We start from the raw sequence: 22,475 nt of genomic DNA on the forward strand, positions 1-22,475 counted from the left end.
AAATAATACATTGAGGGAACGATTTATTAAATTGAGGGAATTAATTATTAGATTGAGGGAATGAATTGTTAAATTGAGGCAATTATTTATTAAATTGAGGGAATGAATTGTTAAATTGAGGGAACAATTTAGCTTTCAAAATATTTTTTTTCTACCTAGATCCTTTAGGGGCTCCGTACTTCTCAGATCAGAATTGAAATTCTCAAAACTGTTCATTCAATCTCCACATCTCCTTGTGACTTGTGCACATCATAATTGCATTTCTCATTGTGTTTAACATTTTGCAAACGCTTTTGTACATTTTGCAAATGGACATAGACAATTGTCTGTGGTTTTTTTACATTATCAGTTGCTTTTGTAATGTTTATCAAAATGTGTTATACAGATTGACTGTTGAATTGTCTTACCCTCTAAAACATTGAGTCTTTAGGTCATCGCCTAGGTCATTATATGCAAAAGTGCTGAACATGTCATAATCTCTAAGGCATAATTTTAGATTTTTTTTATTTAGTTTATTTTTTTGTTACATTTTTGTAATTTATCCTAATTTGATTAAATTGTTTGCAGTTGAACATTCAGTTACAGTAAGAAAGGGAATTGGTGAAGGTTTAGATCAACCAATGGTCTCAACCATAGGTTAGAGGTGCGTCTCATGAACCTTTACTGTAATTGGCAAATATTTATAGACGCTAAACATTGCAGTATCACAGAGTCTCATAATGGAAAGTCAAGGCCATGTACAGGGTGAACAGCCAAGAAGAGGTGTAAGACAGTGGTGTAGAAGGGTAAGACTGTGTGGTGTAGATGGGTAAGACTGTGTGGTGTTAGGCTAAGGGGACAAAACAGTGAAATAAGGGCAACAATTGTGGACCATGTTTTACATGTAAGTCTTGGTCTTACAATGGCTGAAGCTGGTCACTGGGTGCAGCCAAATATTGGAAAAACAACCAGGGCCGGCGCCACGGGAGGGCGAATGGGGGCGTCGCCCCCTCAGGCGAGGTGTCCCGCCCCCTCAAGGTAAAAAATAAGACCCATTTATTTTACAACAATCGCTACATGGTGCCCCCTCGGCCGCTCGACAATCGTTACACCCCCCCCCACGCTCAACAACTTGCGTTCGCCCCCCCCCCCCCCCCCCCCGCTCAACAACTTAAGTTCGCCGCCCCCCCCGAAATTTTCTGACGCCCCCTCACTGTATATGTTCTGGCGCCGGCCCTGAAAACAACTGTCTTCAATCATTCAAACATTTCATAGAGAAAACATGTATGTAATTCAGAAATGTGCTCTCTGCTGTAATGCTGCACATTGACATACATTCTGACATGTTACTGTATTAAATTTTTTGTTTTGCATTCTTATACCAATTTTTTGTTTTGCATTTTTGCATTCTTATACCATATAGGATATCAAGACTAGATCATAAGGGGAGCAGAGGTTCCATTTTCACACAACAAGAGGAGGCTGTATGTACTCTGGTTGTTTTGAATGTGTAGAGCAGGGGTACTCAACTGGCGGACCGCGGTCCGGATCCGGACCCGAACGCAGCCCTGTCCGGACCCAATCTCATTCCTGATTAACCGGATACGTACCAAAACAAAACCGGAGCATTTATTTCAGGGCTATTAAAAAAAACACTCCGTCACGAGTGTTACGTTCGCCACCCCCCCACCCCTGCCTGCCTGCGAGGGTCCGCGCGGCGAAAATGACGTAATCGCTGTGGCTCCGTGTGTGCGCGAGTGCCTCGCGCGCTGTCGGTTCGCGAGGTCGCGCACCTCTCGAATTTTGTAATGTCGCGCGCGAACTATACAGTCAGACAGATATTTGTTGTGAAACCAAGTAGTTACAATTTCAAGCATTTTAAAGTACTTTAACCTAAATTCCAGCACTTTTCAAACCTGAAGCACATAGCAACATTAAAATTGGTCAGGTAAATGTTCATTCCCCTGTTTTGAGGGGTGTTTCTACCACATATCGTTTCGGAGAACACTGCAGTGACGCTCGCGAAAGTATAAACGCCTCCACCGTTCGCGCAGGGTCGCGCGAGGTGGGTGGAGTCACGCGCTACAGTCACTCGCGAAAGTACCAGGCTTTACGTTCGCCACCCCCCCCGCTCAACAGCTTACGTTCGCCACCCCTGCCGCACCGGACCTCAGGTCACAGGTATCTGCCAAAATTGGACCGCGGACAAATTTAGTTGAGTATGCCTGGTGTAGAGTAAGTTTAAAATTTTGTAGTATTTCCAGTCAGTTGTCTGTCTTTTCTGAATTTCAATCAGATTTGTTTTTGTCAACAAATTGCAGCACGAACAATATTGCTGTACAAATTTGATTCCAGTCAAATTTCTTTATATCAGTCTCCCACATACAGTGATGTGTAACTTTGGGTTCTGTGTAAGTTTGTATTTTGTGTGTAACATGTATTGTTTCATTTCATATACCACAGAATGTGCAGCATTCTTGAAATCAAACGCTTAGCTAGTTTCCATCAGAATATACTTACAGTATACACTGACTGTGACTTAAAGTTGCACTGACAACATGACTAAGTATTCTAGCAATGACACAGACTAGATACTCTGATGGCACTGACAAATTGACTGACCTAAATATTTGCTTTTGAGGCAAAAACAAATAATTTTGAGTGAAGTATGTGCTTTTGCATTCAAACATTCAAAGTTCATTGAATTTAGCTGTTTGCACTAACTGTTTTGAGAAATGCACTAGTTGTGATGCCAATGTAAAACATGATGTGAGAAATGAACCAAATCGACTGAGAAAAATTGTAAACGCTATTCCATATTGGAGGTCATATAAACAGGCTTGGGACAGATCATCGAGAAAGTCCGAACACGAAGCAAAATTGACACGAAATGACATGGTGAGAACACAAACACAGACCCTAATAGAAAACCCAATGACGGTATGGATGGATGGATGGATGGATGGATGGATGGATGGATGGATGGATGGATGGATGGATGGATCCAGACAGACAGACAGACAGACAGACAACTTTGTTAATCCCAAGGGAGAAAGTCAATTATTACAGCAGCTTTGAAGGGTAAAAACATACATTAAATGTGAAATAAGTCAAATAATAAATATAAAAAGAAGTCATAAATTAAATACACAACAGAATATTAATCTAAATAAGAAAACTAAATCTTAGTGTGTGCATATAAATGTTGTAGTAAAGTGTGATGTGCAGTGCAAAGTGTAATTTGATGTGTGATCCTAGAGAGTTTAGCAGTGTCCTGAGTTTTGTAGCTATGTTTAATGTCAACCTTTAGGTAGTAAATAGTAAAGTCACTGTTGTCCAGAATGACTCCCAGGTATTTGTAATTGTCCTCAAGCTCAACATTACATTCTGACCCTTGATGTTGATTAATGTTGGTTATGTTGGTTAATGTTGTTCTCTTCCTGAAGTCCACCACCATTTTTGACCCTCTCCCCTCAGGCAGGAGGCTATTCGGACCAGAACCTCCCGCCATAAGAACAGTTTCTTCCCCTCTGCTCTAGGACTCAAACAATAAACCCTAAAACTGTTTCCACCTCCCTATACACTATAACCATATATTTTTTACCTCCGTCCGACCGCACTGAGAATTACAGTGACCGAAGCACTGATTTTGCACTACATACATATTTTTTGTAATTCTTTTTTTGTCTAATTCTGTAATTGTATGTTACTTTTATTTTAGTAAGTTAGCAGAGGTTTATTCAATTTTAGTTTTATTTTGTATTCTGTGTCATAGAATTATCTGTATGTTAGCACCAGTACCGCAGCAATTTCCTAATGCTGTGAACCTGTTCACACATATGGCAATAAAAACCTTCTGATTCTGATTCTCCTCCTGAAGTCCACCACCATTTTCCTGGTCTTGGCCACATTGAGGGTCAGATGATTCTCCTCACACATGACGAAGCTGTCTACTAGGCCTGTGTATTCTCCCTCCCTGTCTTCCTTGATGCATCCTACCACCACAGAGTCATCGGAGAATTTCTGCAGGTGGCAGAGGTCAAACTTATACTGAAAGTCTGTGGTGTACAGGGTGAAAAGGAATGGAGAAATATCCGTTCCTTGTGGTGCTCCAACGTTGCAGACTAAGCACTCAGACCATCTGGATCCCATTTGCACATACCGGGGTCGTTCAGACAGGTAGTCCATGACCCAGGCAACAGTGGACCTGTCCACCTACATCCTGTCCATTTTCCCCTCTGAGTTTTAAAGGTTGGATGGTGTTTAATGCACTTGAAAGGTCAAAGAAAGTGACTCTTACAGTGGAGAGTCTTGTTTCTATTGTTTGTGGTGATTACTGTGTTGATGGTTGTGAGGTGAAGGAGTTAGAAGGTGGTGTCTCTGTTCTTCGTGGTGTGTTGCTTGTGTTAACGGCTGTGCATTGAGGTGGGGTGTTGGTGTGAGTGGTAGAGCAAGAGGCAGTGGTGCAGGTGGGGGTGTGTGGGGGGCTGCACTGCTGCTGGTGGAAGGGAGGGGTGTTTATTGGCAGTGAGCTGCAGGACCAGGTGAGACAGACTTGGAGGTGAGAGGAGATGCTAGACTACAGCACAAGACAAACTTGGTGTTGTTAGAATTCACTTTGCTTGTATTTGATTTTTTGGGGCCTTGGTACAGTATGCAAACATGACTGATTAATGGATTAAGGTTGAAAACAGCTCATTTAACCTCTAATAAAAGCTCTTGGTCCAAGTAGCCCTAAAACCAGTCTAGTCTTAATCTAAATATTAAAATCAGTAGAACCCCTACAACTGTCCATTAACACATAACAATGCTGGATCTGCTGGATCTGGATCATGCTGGATCTGGTCTACACAAACATCCCTGGAACGTACAGAGCAGAGCCCCGCCCCCACTACGGCTACTCCGACCACACCTCTGTTATGCTCATCCCAGCATACAGACAGCTCATCAGACGTGCCACATCGGAACTGAAGCAAGTGACAACCTGGCCTCCAGGAGCCATCTCTGCTCTTCAGGACTGTTTTGAGTGCACTGACTGGGACATGTTCAAAGAAGCTGCTACATCTGATGTCTCCATCAACCTGGAGGAGTACGGAGTCAGTGACTGGCTACATCAGCAAGTACATTGACGATGTTACTGTCTCCAAAACCATCACAACACTCCCCAACCAGAAGCCGTGGATGACTCCAGAGGTGCGCAGACTGCTGAGAACCAGGGACAAGGCCTTCAAGTCAGGGGACATGGTAGGCCTCAGAACAGCTAGAGCCAAGCTCTCCCGGGGGATCAGAGAGGCAAAGCACACTTATGCAAAGAAAATCCACGCCCACTTCCAGGACACTGCTGACACTCGGCGCATGTAGCAGGGCATCCAAGCCATCACGAACTACAAGCCACCTCCACCTGCCTGTAGCAGTGACTACAGGCCACCTCCACCTGCCTGTAGCAGTGATGCCTCCCTTCCAGATGCGCTGAACACCTTCTATGCTAGGTTTGAAGCACAAAACCACACAACAGCAAGGAAGACCACACCTCTTCCAAACGACCAGGTACTGTGCCTGTCCTCAGCTGATGTGAGGAAAACTCTACTCAGAGTCAACCCATGGAAAGCCCCTGGACCAGACAGCATACCTGGCAGAGTGCTCAGAGGATGTGCAGAACAGCTCACAGATGTTCTCACAGACATTTTCAACATCTCGCTGAGCACTGCAGTCGTGCCTACCTGCTTCAAGACGTCCAACATCGTTCCTGTGCCGAAGAAGTCCCAAGTGTCCTGCCTCAATGACTACCATCCCATTGCACTTATTCCCATTATCATGAAGTGCCTTGAGAGGCTGGTCATGAGGCACATCAAAAACCAGCTCCCTCCTTCACTGGACCCACTGCAGTTTGCGTATCGTCCAAACCGATCAACGGACGATGCCATCTCAACCACACTACACCTGGCTCTCACCCACCTGGACAACAAAGACAGTTACGTTCGAATGCTGTTCATCGACTTCAGTTCAGCATTCAACACCATCATCCCCCAGCATCTGATTAGAAAACTGAGACTGCTGGGCCTGAACCCCTCCCTCTGCAATTGGGTCCTGGACTTCCTGACAGTCAGGATTGGAAACAACACCTCCTGCACCATCACACTGAGCACCGGTGCCCCCCAGGGCTGTGTGCTCAGCCCACTGTTTACTCTGCTGACTTATGACTGTACTGTAAAGTACAGCTCAAATCACATTGTCAAGTTCGCTGATGACACAACCATAGTTGTCCTCATCAGCAAGAACGATGAGTCAGCATACAGGGGGGAGGTGCAGTGGCTAACACTGGTGCAGGACCAACAACCTATCCCTAAATGTGGATAAAACCAAACAGATGGTTGTTGACTTCAGAAGAACACCAGGTGACCACCACCCACTGAACATCAACGGCTCTGCTGTGGAGATTGTGAAGAACACCAAGTTCCTCAGTGTCCACATCCCAGAGAACCTCACCTGGTCCCTCAACACCAGCTCCATAACAAAGAAAGCCCAGCAGCGTCTCTGCTTCCTGCGGAGACTGAGGAAAGCACACCTCTCGCCTCCCATCCTCACCATGTTCTACAGAGGGACTGTAGAGAGCATCCTGACCGCCTGCATTGCCGTCTGGTTCAGGAGCTGCAACATCTCGGAGCGCAAGACCCTACAGCGGATAGTGAGAACAGCCGAGAAGATCATTGGTGTCTCTCTCCCCTCCATCAATGACATCTACACCACACTGCATCCGCAAAGCCACCAGCATTGTGGAAGACCCAACCCACCCATCACACGAACTCTTCACTCTGATGCCATCCGGAAAAAGATACAGGAGCATCCGAGCCTCCACCTCCAGACTCTGTAATAACTTTGTTCACCAGGCAATCAGGCTCCTCAACTCCCAGACATGGAACTGACACACACCAACACTGATCTGACCGCACACACGCACAAAAACACTGCACTGAAACCCCCCACCAGAAATATTTGCTGCTCTCCCACAGGACCTAATAACTACCTCAGAACCATACATGTGTTCATGTATGTTCCATATGACACAGTATATCACTCATCTCAGACACCACTTAGACCACATTGCACTGTACCAGCACTTTACACCATCATGTCTCAATTGTCTCTGGCCTGTTATATTTATTGTAATGACTTGCTGTGAGATCAGAATCCTTTATTAATCCCAGGGGGAAATTGCTTAATTAATAGAGATTGCCCTATGCTGCACATTTTGCACATTGTTTTGTTACCCTGCCGCACTTTATGTTGTCTGTTGTACTGTCGATTTGTGTTGCACCATGGTTCATCACACAGTGTACCTGTACTCAGATGTAATGACAATAAAAAGCCACTTGACTTGACCAGTGACCTTACTCTAGAGGGAGGGGTGTTGTGCTGACCAGTGACCTTACTCTAGAGCAGGGGTGGCCAACCCGTCATAGACCAAGAGCCACTTTTCTTACACATCGTACATGGGCGAGTGTAATCTGTTGAGCGGGGGGGGGGGGGGGGGGGGAGTGTAAATTATTAGCTGTGAAGACAGTCAAATGCGTGTTTTCCACTACGCCGGTTTTAAAAGTATTAGCGGCTCGCTAGGCTTGTAAACTAACCGCACACCACGAAAATGTAGCAGTGTGTCGCCCCGTTTGTGCAGGTGAGCCCGCGGACCGGCTGGGGAGCCGCATGAAACCAGGCAAAGAGCCGCATGCAGCTCGCGAGCCGCGGGTTGGCCACCCCTGCTCTAGAGGGAGGGGTGTTGTGCTGAACAGTGGCGGCTGGTGCAGAAAAAAACTGAGGGGGGGGGACAAACTAATTAAAAACAAATAAAGCAGTCTTAGTGCCCTTTATTTATTTGAACATGAATTTTGCCCTCCTTTCCTTCTGGCCTGCAAATTTCTCAATTACATTTTTGTTAAAGATGACCCTGTGACTAGTCTTTTCTCCATTGACAACATGGCCAATGCATTCAGTCTGTCCTGGGTCATTTAGTTTCTCAGAAAAGTCTTAATCCTTTTTAGGGTTGAGAAGCACCGTTCAGCTTCAGCTGTGGTCATGGATGTGGTAATCAGGATCTTCAGGAGTGTGACAGTCTCTGAAAAGACTTCTTCTAGATTTTAAACTTCTCTGTTTTCCATAAACAGCTGGAATAGGTCCACAGCCTATTGAGTTGATTGAGATGAAGAGCATAGCAGTGGATGTAGTGAGCATGTGTGTACACATCTTTTATCTTCTTCTGAACGCCTGCAGTGGCACCTCGCATCACGCTGGCTCCATCATATGCCTGACAGATGAGCTTACCCTTTTGATCCTCAGGAAGAATGGTTGCAAGATTTTATTTTAGGGATGTAGCAAAGGAATCAGCAGTAGCTGACTGCAGAGGGATAAACTCAAAAAACCTCTCATGCACAGTGTTTTTAGCATCAATATAGCATAGTACCAGCACTGTGTGGCAATATCCACGGTCTCATCTCCCTGGATTGAAAGAAAATCACTGCTCTGGGCTTCTTTGATTATATGTTCCTTCAGAACAGACAGCATACAGTCCAGAAGCTCATTCTGCCCAGTTTTCGAAGTTCCCTTAAACACAGTAGCATTCTCAAGGTGTTCTTTCAGCACTCTATCAAGAGAAGCAACAAAATCTACCAACCCACGAAAAATCCCAGGATTTTCCGAGCTCACACTTTCATCATGGCCACGCAAGGCCAGCTCAAAGGCTCCACAAAATTTAACACAGTCTATTATCCTAGAGAGAATGTGACAGTTTTTTGTCACCTCTTCATTGTGCCGTCTAACAGTAATCCTGTAGCCTTCATCTAGCTGCTGAGCAATGCTAAGTTTCCCGAAATAACCTAGCTTCATAGCATTGTCTAGGTGGCTGCAGCTGTTTTCGTGCAGTTTGCATTTATCTGAAAGATGTTTTAAGTCTCGTACCCCGGTCATTGTCCACAATATTTCTGTGCCAGGACTTTGAAAAAGCAAACATGGGAAGCAGTAAAAGGCATTGTTTACATCACATCCAGCTAGCTAGCTCCGTTTGTCACAGGAAGAGCTGGAAAAGGCTCAGGTGTAAGCTCAATCACTTGCCTTCTGCTGAATTTGTAAATTGGGATAATCTGGGCCAAGCTCCTTTATACTTTTTTTTTAACGCTTTGTGAAAGGATTTTTTTTGTAAAGATAAAACTGAATTTTCACTCATTTTATAAGAGCTGCTGCTCCAGCCTGCAGTTATTCAACGTGAACCGAGTTAACGAATCGCAGCTGACTGACACTACCAACAAGAGTGGGTGTGTCCAACAAGAGTGGGTGTGTCCAGGGCGCAGCTCTGAAACAACCAATTAAACTGCAGTCTCAGATCACCTGCTTGCCAAAAGTTTATGCATCTACATGCAATCTCATTAGACCGGCGCCCTGCACACAGGAAGTGTGCCCAATGTAAGCAATTAAATACAATTATGTGTTTAATAAATTCAAACATGGCTATGAGACACATTTTGTGACTAAATAGTTTCCTAACTATCGCAGTTTATAATTAACTCATTTTAATATCTGAACCAGGGATGGGCAACTTCCATGATAAAGAGGGCCAAAATTTTTTCAGCACTATTATTGGAGGGCCGCACTTCAAATAATTGGATATGAAAGACACTACAAATTATTCTCAATAAGAACACATTTTAAATGAATTCAGATCTGTATGTTTATTGCACCAACATACATCTACTTTCTGCATATAAATGCATTATGTCCTTAATAAGAAACAAAGACAAAACATTTGCTTAATAAAAAAGTGCAAAAAGGAATTTGAACTCCTTCATATCAACGAGCTGTAACGCAGCTCGCGCTGCGGTGCGAGGAGGCGGACACAAACGCTGAGAAGAGTGAGATTTAATAAGAGGAATTTCATAGGCGAAGTTGTTTGTACAGGCACGGGTCAAAACGGGAGAGCCGTCCAAGTGGTCAACGGGACAGGCAAGAATTGTAACAGGAGAGCCATTCACAACGGAGAAACACAACGGAGACTGAAAATACCAGAACAGCAATGACAGATAATCCACAAAACCGAACAAACCACAAATAACCGACAACAGGCGAAACACAGAGATACAAGTACACAGGATTAAACTAGACACAACTGAACACAATGACGACACGTGTGTGGCAGACAGAGGGAAACCAGGACAGCAGACACGCAGGGCGGGATAACCGGGCAAGGAACAACACCGACACGGGAGAGGGGGGCATAGCCCTATGTGACAAGAACAAAAAAGTCCTGCTCTATCGGTTTTTTTCTTTTAAATATTAAATTATTATTGATCTATTTGCGCACACGGCCCTCGTCCTCACTCAGTGCAGCCTGCGGGCCGCCAGTTGCCCATGCCTGATCTGAACAATATTAAGGAGCCAGCGCCCCCTATTGGCCAGCCGCCACAGGTGCTGAATCTATTGAAAAATATGTTCAGCTTGTTGGCTTCATCCACGCTGCCCCCAACTGTCAGTTGTCTTCTTTTAAAGCCAGTAATCTGCTTCATGCCAGTCCACACCTCCCGTATGTTGTTTTGCTGGAACTTTCCCTCCAGCTTTGTCCTGTAGGCCTCCTCGCTCTCTCTCAGTCTCCATCTCAGCTCCTTCTGCACCAGCCTCACTTGCTCCTTGTCGTTTGGAATGCGCGTTTTTTCCTATTGAGTAGCCCCTTCAGGTCTTTAGTAATCCAGGACTTGTTGTTTGGAAAACAGCGTACCTTCCTGAATGGAACAACAGTGTCTGTGCAGAAGTTGATATAATCCGTTATGCATTCTGTCCTGTGGTGGAAAGTATGACATTGTTAAAGTCCCCGGAAATTATTATTAGTGCGTTGGGGTGCTGAGTCTGGACTCTCGCGATAAACGAAATGGATGACATTGTGGTTGAAATTCTGTAAACCTCAAATGGTGAGCACAATAAAAGTCAGAAGCAGTTTGGTAAGGTAATAAAATAAAATGAATTTATTAAACATGTATGGGTTAATCCAGACAATCTCTGTTACAAACACACAAGGCATCTGCGAAAGAGAGCTAATTCCCCACTCAGAACTTTTATACTTTAATCCATAAGCACACATGATATTCACGAGGTGAACATGAGGTGATTAAATGAATATGATTGGATAAACTTGGCATAATTGGCATAATTCACACGATTGGACAAATGTATATTGGCCGCTCTCACACGCCCCATCCATGCTTGGTGGTCTCGTGATGGTCTGAGAGCCGACGTGGCCACTTCCAAGTCTAAGAGAGACTAAGAGACCAGCTGGCACCTCCAGTATGGATAAGAGCGAGGTCAGTCTAGGAACATGAAGTCCTGGGAATGGGCCGATGACGTACAGGGGAAAGACAATACAATTCTAAGGCCTACTGAGCCATACCAGGCACTGAATGGCTTCAATGTCCTACTTACATGATTAACATACATAAAGAGCACTATTCATTATGTGACTATTGTGATGAACATATACTAAATAAAGCATAGCATCAAGGAAAATGTTAGATTTTCCACCACAACGTCACACGCCACTTCCGTGTTGGCTGCTGGCACGATGTAAACAATAACAACAATGGCTACCGTCAGTTCACATGGAAGATAGTACGGACACATTCAGACTGCTAGCAGTTCAATATTAGGGCAGCAGTGACACTTTTTCAGCGTGATGTGTCCAGGATTACACCATCTGTTATTCACAAACAGTATAACCCCGCCACCCTTCTTCTTGCCGCTGAGCTCGACGTTTCTGTCCACCCTCATTGTCTGAAAGCCAGGGATGGAAACGGGATGTCCGGGATGAACGCGTGTAGTCACGAATCAGAAAAACACAGCACACTCCCAGTATTGCCGTTGGGTCCGGAGCAGTGCGCTCAGCTAATCCATCTTGTTAGCGACAGACCTTACATTCCCCATGATAACGGAGGGAATGAAGGGCTTGTAGCGTCTCTGCACTGCTTTCGTTTTGACTCCAGATCTGCAGCCTTCAGCCATCAAACATCTCCTGCACCTGCTCCCCCTGCATGAATTAATTGTGCCGTTTCTTTTGACATTATAAAAATGTGGCCATGATGTCACCCACACCTGTCTTCCTCTATTCAGAAGGTATTCTGTGATGTGTACATCCATTAGAGGTCTCAGCTTGTGTGTCATCACCAATGTGTGACTGATCTGAAGATAGTGAGGTGGCTGTCACTACAATAATAACACACAGGCAGATGTTAGATGCTAAATGTCAAAATGATAATTTAATTAAAAATACTTCTGAACGTTGAAGCATTAACTAATGCTTTTTACTCAAGTAAAAGTATAAAAGTACTGGTTTCAAAACTACTTAAAAGTATAAAAGTAATGTAAAGGGGAAAAATGCCATTAAGGACAAAAACACAGGCCGCCTCACAGGGCCTGTGGTGCGTTCTGACTATGTTACAGTGGAGGACATAATTATAAGGAAATTATAAGGAGGACATAATTAAGGAAAATATCCTTTCACAAGGAACAGATGATGCTGGGATGCAGATGTGCATGTGTAGTGGGGCTTCGGCACCTCTACGCGTGCTGCAGTCACACTGCGTCGTTGTTGACGTCATCACGCTGTTTTGTCGTCCCACGTTGGTGATGGGCTTTAAATTCAAAAACGATTATTTTCCGATTCAAAAACGATTCTCAATTCAAAACAAGCTACTTCTTTCTGCTGGTATGAAAGCAGAGTACATTTATAAAGATATTATAATTGTAAAGGTTTTATCAACAGATTGCAATAATGTTAAACACAGAAAGGTAAATCCAAGACAACATGTTTGTTTTAGGCCGACACCCAGAACACTACATTTGTTACGGTGACAGTCCCGGACCCTTCCCTGTAGGCGTGCCGCTACGTTGTCTGCGTGCTGTTATGTCCATTTTTGTACTTCCGTGGGTGTGGGTTGTTTGTGAGCGTGTTCGTGAGCGTGTTCGTAGTCTCACCTGTGCCTTGTCTCGAGATCACGTGGGTCTGTGTATATCACCTATTTAATGTGCGTTCGCACAATGTCTTGTGCTAGTCTTTGTCTAAAGTTTCGTGTCAGCGTGAGTGAGTGTCTGTTGTGTTCGCGCTCCGCCCGGAGCGTTCAGGTCAGAGTTTGTTAATAAACGTTTTGTGTTGCACCGTTCTTGCTCATCGTGCCTCCTCCATCAAGCGTGACATAAAGACGAGCCCCAAGATGCCAGGATACACCTCCACACGCAAGAAGAGGAAGAAGAAGGCCAAACGTCGTCACGGCTCTTCCCCTGCGCGTCGCTCCGAGGTGCATGAACCGGGCATGCAGCAAGACCCAGTATGTGCGAGCCTGCTGCGCAAAGCCCAGGCGGCTAGCGACGAGACAGAGGCGGAATGCTTCCGCCTGGCCGCCGCAAGGTTCTGGAGCGAGATTCCCCACGCTCCAACCCTGGCTCTCCCCAAGGAGGAATATGGGAAGCCAATAATGGTGGGGGTGGCTACCTTTGCCCTCTCTCCCCCTGAGGTCGAGTTCGGGAGTGAGGACTCCGAAGGAGAAGAGGGCAGCCCCATCCCATCCGTCCACCCGGCGCCTGCCGAGCACTCCAGCGAAGAGGAGGAGGAGGAGGAAGTCAGCCCTTCCCCTTCCGTTTACTCGGCTCCAACTGAGTACTACGGTAAGGGAGGGGAAGAAGCCAGTCCACCTCCATCCGTCCTCTCGGATCTCGGCGAACATCACGGTGCGGAGGACGATGGCAGTCCTCCCCCTTCCATCTACTTGGCTCCTACCGAGTATTACGGGGAGGAAGAAGACGTCAGCCGCCCTCTGTCCGTTTGCTCCTCGCCCTCGAAGCGCGATGACGAGAGCGAGGAGGGAGACAGCTCTGGGTGTTTGGGGGGCACCGCCTACTCGGGGAAGGAAGCTCCTCGGTCCCCATCAGCAGGGAGCAGCATGGACTGTTCACGCTGCACGACTGCCGAGGAGCCGATGTCCCTGAGCCGGAGTGTCTCGGTGGAGGAAGAGGCGATGGACACCTTGAGGGGTGAAGCAGCAGTGACCCCAGGAGCGTGAGAGGGATTCGGCGCAGCCAGCGACCCGAGGTGGGGGTTCGGCGCGCCTCTGGAGATACTGCGGATACCAGTCAGCGCACGGCGCCGAGTCCCGACTCCGGTGGTGCCCAAGAAGGCGGCCGATGCTCCTCGAAGGAGGCCACTGGGCGCAAGGTCCACGGGCGCACCAAACAGCGCAACGCGCGCTGGATGCGCAGCGCCTAGGACTGGAGGGACTCCGCCGCCTGCTCCGCCTGCTTCGCCCGCCCTGTTTGCGTTCCCAAGAGGGGTGGCGCCACCGTTAGCGCTCTGGCAGGCAGCCCAAGCGTTGTCGTGGCTGCCTGTTCCAGTCTGTGTGTCTACCGAACCCCCTGTTCCCTCTTGTGCCCTTTGTGTTTAATGTTCCTGTGTGCGTGTTTGTGCTTGTGCCATTGTTTAATGTATTGTCCCCTGTCTTCCCAGGGAAGGTGTTCTAGGGCTATTCGTGGCGGTTCCCACCGTCGGGGGAAACGGCTCTCGGAGGCTCGTTTTATTATACAAAAATACTGCTCTTTCTGTAAAAACAACAAATTGATTCGTACAAGAATTAGGCTTAGGCTAGCTGCCTATTTCTGAGAACATGCCACTTCCAGAAACAAAATTACACGTTTCTCCTTAACAAATCACAAAAATAAAAAATATATGAAAGTGCTTCCACAAATAAAAGTGCTGTTACATTAATAAAATGGGTAGGCTTATATTAGCTGCCAGAACTTCCACTTCACAGATGAAAAAAAAAAATATATATATACCGTATTTTCTATAAGCCGCATATATCTACTGAACTGAACACGTTTAACTGAACTGATCAGTTTCTGACGCTACATATTATGTTATTGATTTACGTTTCTATGCATTTATAAGAGCTAGACTTTAATTATACATCACAGCAAACGGCATTATCTATGTCCAAAGACACACTGGCTCAAGAGTGTTAATTATTTTAAATAAAATACACACTGTCCTCAGATTTTTTAAAAATGAGAATCAATTCTGAATCGTTCAATGTTAGAAACGTGATTCGAGCTCGAATCAATTTTTTCCTGCACCCCTACTACACAGGGGACCTTGTTAATGATCTTATGGCAGCTGGGACCACAGTCACCAAGAAAACCATAGATAACATTACGCCGTAATGGGTTATACAATCCTGCAGTACCTGCAAGGTGCCCATGCTCAAGAAGGCACATGTACAGGCCCATCTGAATTTCGCCAATAAACACCTGGATGATTCTGAGTGATGTAGAGAAGGTGCTGTAGTCAGATGAGAGAAAAATTGAGCTCTTGAGTATTGATTCAACCCGCCATGTTTGGAGGAAGAGAAATGCTGACTATAACCCAAAGAACACAGTCCCCACTGTCAAGCACGGAGGTAGAAACATTATGTCTTGGGGGTGTTTCTCTGCTAAAGGCACAAGACTACTTCCACATCAATGGGAGAATGGATGGAGCCATGTACCATAAAATCCTGAATGACAACCTCCTTCCCTCTGCCAGGACATTAAAAATGTCTTGTGGCTGGGTCTTCCGGCGTGACAATGACCCAAAACATACAGCCAAGGCAACAAAGGAGTGGCTCAAATAGAAGCACATTAAGGTCACATAGTGGTCTAGACAGTCTCCAGACCTTAATCCTATAGGAAACTTATGGAGGGAGCTGAAGGTCTGAGATGCCAAGCGACAGCCTCAAAATCTTAATGATTAAGAGATGATCTGCAAAGAGGAATGGACCAAAATTCCTCCTGACATCTGTGCAAACCTCATCAGCAACTACAAAAAAACGTCTGACTGCTGTGCTTGCCAACAAGGGTTTTGCCACCAAGTATTAAGTCTTACTTGCTAGAGGGATCAAATACTTATTTCTCTCTGCAAAATGCAAATAAATGTATATATTTTATACAATGCAATTTTATGGATTTCCATTTAGATATTGTCTCACAATTAAAATAAACATAACCTTAAAATTATACTGTTCATATATTTGTCAGTGGGTAAACTTACAAAATCATCAAGGGATCAAATAATTATTTCCTCCACTGTATATTATAAGTCACAAGGTCTGTAGTGCACTACACTTCCCAAAGAAAACATTTTTATAAAAGCCATAATGTTATTGTAAAATGTCAATGGGGGGTGCACTAGGCACTAGGCTACCTGTTTCAGCTGCATATATGCCCATTGAAAAGGAAAACATTTCAGTACAATGCAAATTTATTAAAACCATATCGTCCCAGTGGCAAGGTGGGGGCAGTGAGGGAGTGGTACATGACACATTTATTAACATGACGACAAATACACAGATGACAAGACAAATAACAACTCAAAAACCTACCCCGGTGACTTTTGATATACAGTTCAGGGTCTTCCTGGCTACCAACTTCCTCGCTAGTGCTTAATTGGGACATTTTGTTCAATTTCTCGAGTGTCTGCCATGAACATCTTCATACTAAGCTACATGTCTGCTATGTCATTGCTGGAGTGTAACTGGACATGTGTGATAGATCATGCACAAACGCAACAGGGTGTTGGAATGGTACATGTTTATACTTCTCATCCCAACAGTCAGATCACAATCTTATCTGGATGGCACGATCTATCTGGATAGTTTTTCTTTTAACTGTGTCCTGCCAAATTGAACAACAAAATATAATAGGATTAACAAGGTATAAAGTACAGATAATTGGGTAAAAATATAAAGGTGTAGGAGTAAAATGTTGACTTTTTACTAAAGAAAAGTATCAATACCCAAAATTTCTACTTAAGTAAGGTAGCAAAGTATTTGTACTTTGTTACTTGACACCTCTGCATGTGTGAATGCACTGGTGCTGCTTAAGATTACAGAGATTAGAAAAAACTCTTCCCACACTCTGAATGTTATGGCTTCTCTCCTGTGTGAATGCGCTGATGTCGCAGGAGATTACTGTACTGAGTAAAACTCTTCTCACATTCTGAGCAGTGATATGGCTTCTTTCCAGTGTGAATTCGCTGGTGTCGCTGGAGCTGACTGTACTGAGTAAAACTCTTCCCACACTCTGAGCAGTGATATGGCTTCTCTCCTGCGTGAATGCGCTGGTGTTGGTTGAGATTACTCCGTTGAGAAAAACTCTTCCCACACACTGAACAGTGATATGGCTTCTCTCTTGTGTGAATGCGCTGGTGTTCATGGAGACTGCTCATACGATTAAAACTCTTCCCACACTTTGAGCAGTGATATGGCTTCTGTCCTGTGTGAATGCGCTGGTGCAATTGAAGACTTCTCTGTTGACTAAAACTCTTCCCACACTCTGAGCAGTGATACGGCTTCTCTCCTGTGTGAATGCGCTGGTGTTGGTTGAGATTACTCCGTTGAGAAAAACACTTCCCACACACTGAACAGTGATACAGCTTCTCTCTTGTATGAATGTGCTGGTGTTCATGGAGACTGCTCATACGATTAAAACTGTTCCCACACTCTGAACAGTGATACGGCTTCTGTCCTGTGTGAATGCGCTGGTGCAATTGAAGACTTCTCTGTTGACTAAAACTCTTCCCACACTCTGAGCAGTGATATGGCTTCTCTCCTGTGTGAATGCGCTGGTGTTGGTTGAGATTACTCCGTTGAGAAAAACACTTCCCACACACTGAGCAGTGATACGGCTTCTCTCCTGTATGAATGTGCTGATGTTGCTGGAGACTACTCTGATGAGTAAAAAACTTCCCACACTCTAAGCAATGATGTAGCTTCTCTCCTGTGTGAATGCGCTGATGTCGCTGGAGATTACCATGATTAGTAAAACTCTTCCCACACACTGAGCAGTGATACGGCTTCTCTCCTGTGTGAATGTGCTGATGTTGCTGGAGACTACTCTGATGAGTAAAAAACTTCCCACACTCTGAGCAATGATGTAGCTTCTCTCCTGTGTGAATGCGCTGATGTCGCTGGAGATTACCATGATTAGTAAAACTCTTCCCACACACTGAGCAGTGATACGGCTTCTCTCCTGTGTGAATGCGCTGATGTCGCTGGAGATCACCATGATTAGTAAAACTCTTCCCACACACTGAGCAGTGATACGGCTTCTCTCCTGTGTGAATGCGCTGATGTCGTTGGAGATTACCATGATTATTAAAACTCTTCCCACACTCTGAGCAGTGATACGGCTTCTCTCCTGTGTGAATGCGCTGGTGTTGTTTGAGATTACTCTGATGAGTGAAACTCTTCCCACACTCTGAGCAGTGATACGGCTTCTCTCCTCTGTGAATGCACTGGTGTTGCTTGAGAGAACTTTGCTGACTAAAACTCTTCCCACACTCTGAGCAGTTGTAGCTTTTCTCCTTTTCCATGTTTCCTGATTTCAGCTGTCTGACATACTCCTCATAGATAAATGTGTTTATGTGGCTAAATTTGACATATTTAGGAAAGAGGACACAGCAGGAGAAGATGTGTCAATGGACATCATTGATTTCTAAAGGGAAAAAAGATTAAACAATTATGAGAAGTGTTTGGGCTCTGCACAATACTAAAGACATTCATACTAAAAACCATCAGGAGAAGAGCTAGGCTTCATTCCTTCACTAAAATGAAAACAGACAATTTGTGATGTTCAGTCTATAGACATTTATTTTGTAGGGCTCAAACTTCATAATAAAAGTTGTTATTTTCCTTCCTTTCTTTCTCATGGTGCTACAGAGCTGCTTTGCTTAGATTTAATCTTAACGCTGGGTATCGACGTAGATAATATAAATATACTCCTGCAAACCGCAGCAATCTCTGACCACTATTTAGTCCAATTCGAGTTTCATCTCAGCCTAAATACCTGCCCGTCTCCTCGGCAGTGTATAAAGCGCTTGATTAATTCATCAACAGCAACAGTTCATTGAAAACCTCCCTGACTTAACTGCTTTAGCCCACTCGCCAACCAATCCAGAGGAGTTAGATAGTCTAACTGACTGCACAGAGAATACCTTCAGATCAGCTCTAGATATAGTAGCTCCACTAAAATATAAAAAGGCTAGATCCAAAAAGCTGACCAAACTTGAAACTTAAAACAAATTGCATGCAAATTAGAGCGGAAATGGCGATCTACTAAATTGGAAGTATTCTACTGTGCCTGGAAGGATAGCATTATTGACTACAAACGGGCACTCACTAAAGCACGCTCAGCATACTTAGCCTCACTGATAGAGAATAATAAAAACAATCCTAGATTTATTTTTAATACTATTTCTAAACTTACAAAAAATCAAGCAGGCGCAGAACCTCAGATTCCAGTAAACCTCACTAGTAATGTATTTATAGATTTCTTTTATAATAAAATAGAGAATATTACACAAAATATAAAACATTTTATTAGCAGTACAACTGGTATGTCACCTGGTTTGGTCGATATTGATTTAAATTTTACATTGGGAGAAAAGCTTGATGCTTTTCATCCACTCCCACAATCAGAATTAGAGAAAATAATTTCTTCCTTAAATTGTACTACCTGCACACTAGACTCGGTTCCCTCAAAGTTATTAATCTTGCAGACCCTATTACACCTGGCACAGTAGCCAAAAATTTAGGCGTCATACTCAACTCTGACCAATCATTTGATAAATACATAGATAATGCTACTAGGATAGTTTTTCTACATCTCCACAACATTGCCAAGTTAAGAAATGCATTATCACAGGATGATGCAGAAAAATTGGTGCACGCCTTTGTTAGCTTCAGATTTGACTACATTTACGGCATTTAGCAGACGCTCTTATCCAGAGCGACTTACGAAGTGCTTTGCTTCTGATCACAGAATACATCCTAGGAAATAGTACAGATAGGCCAGAATTCAAGACACCATTGAGTCAGACTACTACTAAACTACAGGAGTCAGTATCATTACCTAGTGTTTTGCAAGTGTAACCCTGTTAAAATAAGCACTCTTGCTTATTGCTGGGTCAGTCTGTGGATTGGGTGCGTTTGCCCCTCCCACTCTCTCCCCTCCCCCCTTCTTCCCCTGTCGTTTTTCCTTTCTCAAGCACATGGTGTGAGAGCGAGTTTTGAGCTGAACGAGAGCCAAATTAGTAAAGCTAGTAAAAATTTACTTGTGATAAAGAGACCTAAAACGTCCAGTATTGGCGTTTTTCTTTTCAATTGTCGTCAAGCTGTGAGCTGAGTGGACTCTCGCCATTTTTAGTGGATAAAGTGGTGGAGAGAGGCTCTGGTGAGTTTGGACATTGTTGACTACTCGCTCTAGGTTCTAACCGTTCCAAAGCGGTACAGTTCTGTGACGTGGAGGAACAGCATGACACTGATTGGCCAGGGAGTGTCGTCACAGGTTGCGACAGGAGAGCGACTCCTCCGCTATGGACTCCTCAGCCATTTTTAAAACCCAAGGAGCGAAGTCTGTTCCATGGTCAAACGCCGGGGTATAAACTTTTCTGTTAATAATCAGTGATCAAAAAATCCAGGGCGAACTGGACGGGGCCACTAGAAATGTAAAGGTTTTTAGCGAGGTTTCCGTGCTAATGGCCACTCATGGCTACCAGCGGTCCGTTCTGCAGTGCCGGTCGGTCCAAGCTAAAAAAGCTTAAAAGCGATTACCGGGCGGTGAAGGACCATAACGGACACCGCGGAGCAAACCGCAAAGACTGGAAATGGTTCCAGCAAATGGATGCCATATACGGTCACCGGCCAGCCAGTAACGGAAGAGAAAACGTGCTGGACACGACAATGTCGGTGCTGGAGGCCACGGAGAATGGTGAGTGTATTGTGATTTCAGTTTTACTAGGCTCGTAAAAGATGTAATATGAACGTAATATGAACGCAACTATTGTAAACGCAGGAATTTAGAGCTGTGTTTGTAGTTAATGTTACCACCACAGTCACTACTGTACAATAGCTAGCTCTTAGCCTTGCTAGTTGTTAGTTAGCTGTAGCCATAAACAAAGCATGAGCAGCGATGACGTGCTACACATTTTGTGCAGTTACGCTATATTGTTGTTGCTTTCACGGGAATGCTTGTGTTTAATATTTGTTATTTTTTACGTTCAAGATTCCCCTTCCACTGACGAGGCGAGCGCCTCTTTGGAACCTCCCGCCTCCCCCGCATCATCCGAGCAGCGTGAGGAGCACATCCAGCTGCTGCTCCGTGATTGTGGCGAGGCCCGAGAACAAGAAGCCGAGCTGAGGAGAGCGGAGTTGGCGGAAAATGTTTCCTTCAACCGGGCTTTCCTCGGGGTGCTTGGCGAACTTGTGAACACCATGCGAGACAGACGCCAGTAAAAGCACACAAAATGTTGCTTGTAGTACTATAAATATTTATTTCATATAAAGCTATACATTATTTTTAGGTAATTTGCTTTTTGCACTTTTTTTAACTATAACTATATTTACATATTTTGTACTTTAAATATCTATATTTCATAATAAAGTTTGATTTCATTTGATTGTATGACTGATGCTTTTTATGCAGGGTGTGTTCAGCCTGTTTGAGTAATACCAAATTATTATCAATAATTAGAGCAACCACATACCATAATGAAGATAAAGATAAATAATATACAATAATGGTATGTGTTAAGGGGCATCGACCGGTGTTGTGGTCGCATACAAATGATGTCACGACACTACAACCTGCGCGCAAACAGCGACTCCACCCACATTGTGGTGGTCCACCATTGTAATGGAAACACAACGCGACCGTACCGTTCCGTTGCGAATCGATCCGTATCGAACCGTGCCGCGCCAAGCAGGCCCTAGTGGAAATGCGCCAATACACACCCACTGTAACGGTGGCGTACCCGAAGGTAGTGAGGGATCCATACGCAGGTGGAATAACAGGAGTTTTAATCAAACACAAGGACTGAGCAGACCCCGTAGGGAAGGCAGGCAACAGTACAAAAAGGGCAAGGCAAAAAGGAGAGTCAAAAAACCAGGCAGAGAGTCAAAAAACCAGGACAGTCCAATAGCAGCAGGCAGAGGTACAGAAGGGCTAGGCAAACAGGCGTAAGACAAGAGGGCAGAGCTAGGATCGGTAACCAGGAATGCAGACAGGATAGTAAATACGGCTTGGTAATGCTACACGGGGAGGCAATACTTCGCACTGGTCTGTGTGAGCAGAGTCCTTAAGTAGGGCGTGTATGAGTAGCCGATCAGGTTCAGGTGTGCAGATCAATATTCGGGTGATGGCGCCCTCTGGCGGTCACGGGCGTGATTGCCATTCCTGACATCAGCCCCCCCTGAACGGGTGGCTCCAGCCACCCGAGAGACACGACGACGGGGACGGCCCCGGGCCGCGGCGCAGGGCGATCCGGGTGGGCAGCGTGGAAGTCACGGAGTATGGAGGGATCCAGGACCTTGTGGGCGTCGACCCAGCTGCGCTCCTCAGGTCCGTACCCTTCCCAGTCCACCAAGTACTGCAACACACGCCCCCGT

At 44.9% G+C, this 22,475-nt stretch overlaps 1 protein-coding gene across 1 annotated transcript; it reads right to left on the reverse strand.

Moving 5' to 3' along the window:
• Positions 1 to 10,981: 10,981 nt before the first annotated feature.
• Positions 10,982 to 19,996, reverse strand: LOC143473461 (uncharacterized). The gene has a single exon (XM_076970469.1). It carries the CDS (start codon positions 18,401 to 18,403, stop codon positions 16,955 to 16,957), a length of 1,449 nt encoding a protein of 482 aa, XP_076826584.1. The 5' UTR covers positions 18,404 to 19,996; the 3' UTR covers positions 10,982 to 16,954.
• Positions 19,997 to 22,475: the final 2,479 nt, after the last annotated feature.

Source organism: Brachyhypopomus gauderio, chromosome 13 (genome assembly GCF_052324685.1).
Source record: "Brachyhypopomus gauderio isolate BG-103 chromosome 13, BGAUD_0.2, whole genome shotgun sequence".
Classification (NCBI taxonomy): domain Eukaryota; kingdom Metazoa; phylum Chordata; class Actinopteri; order Gymnotiformes; family Hypopomidae; genus Brachyhypopomus; species Brachyhypopomus gauderio.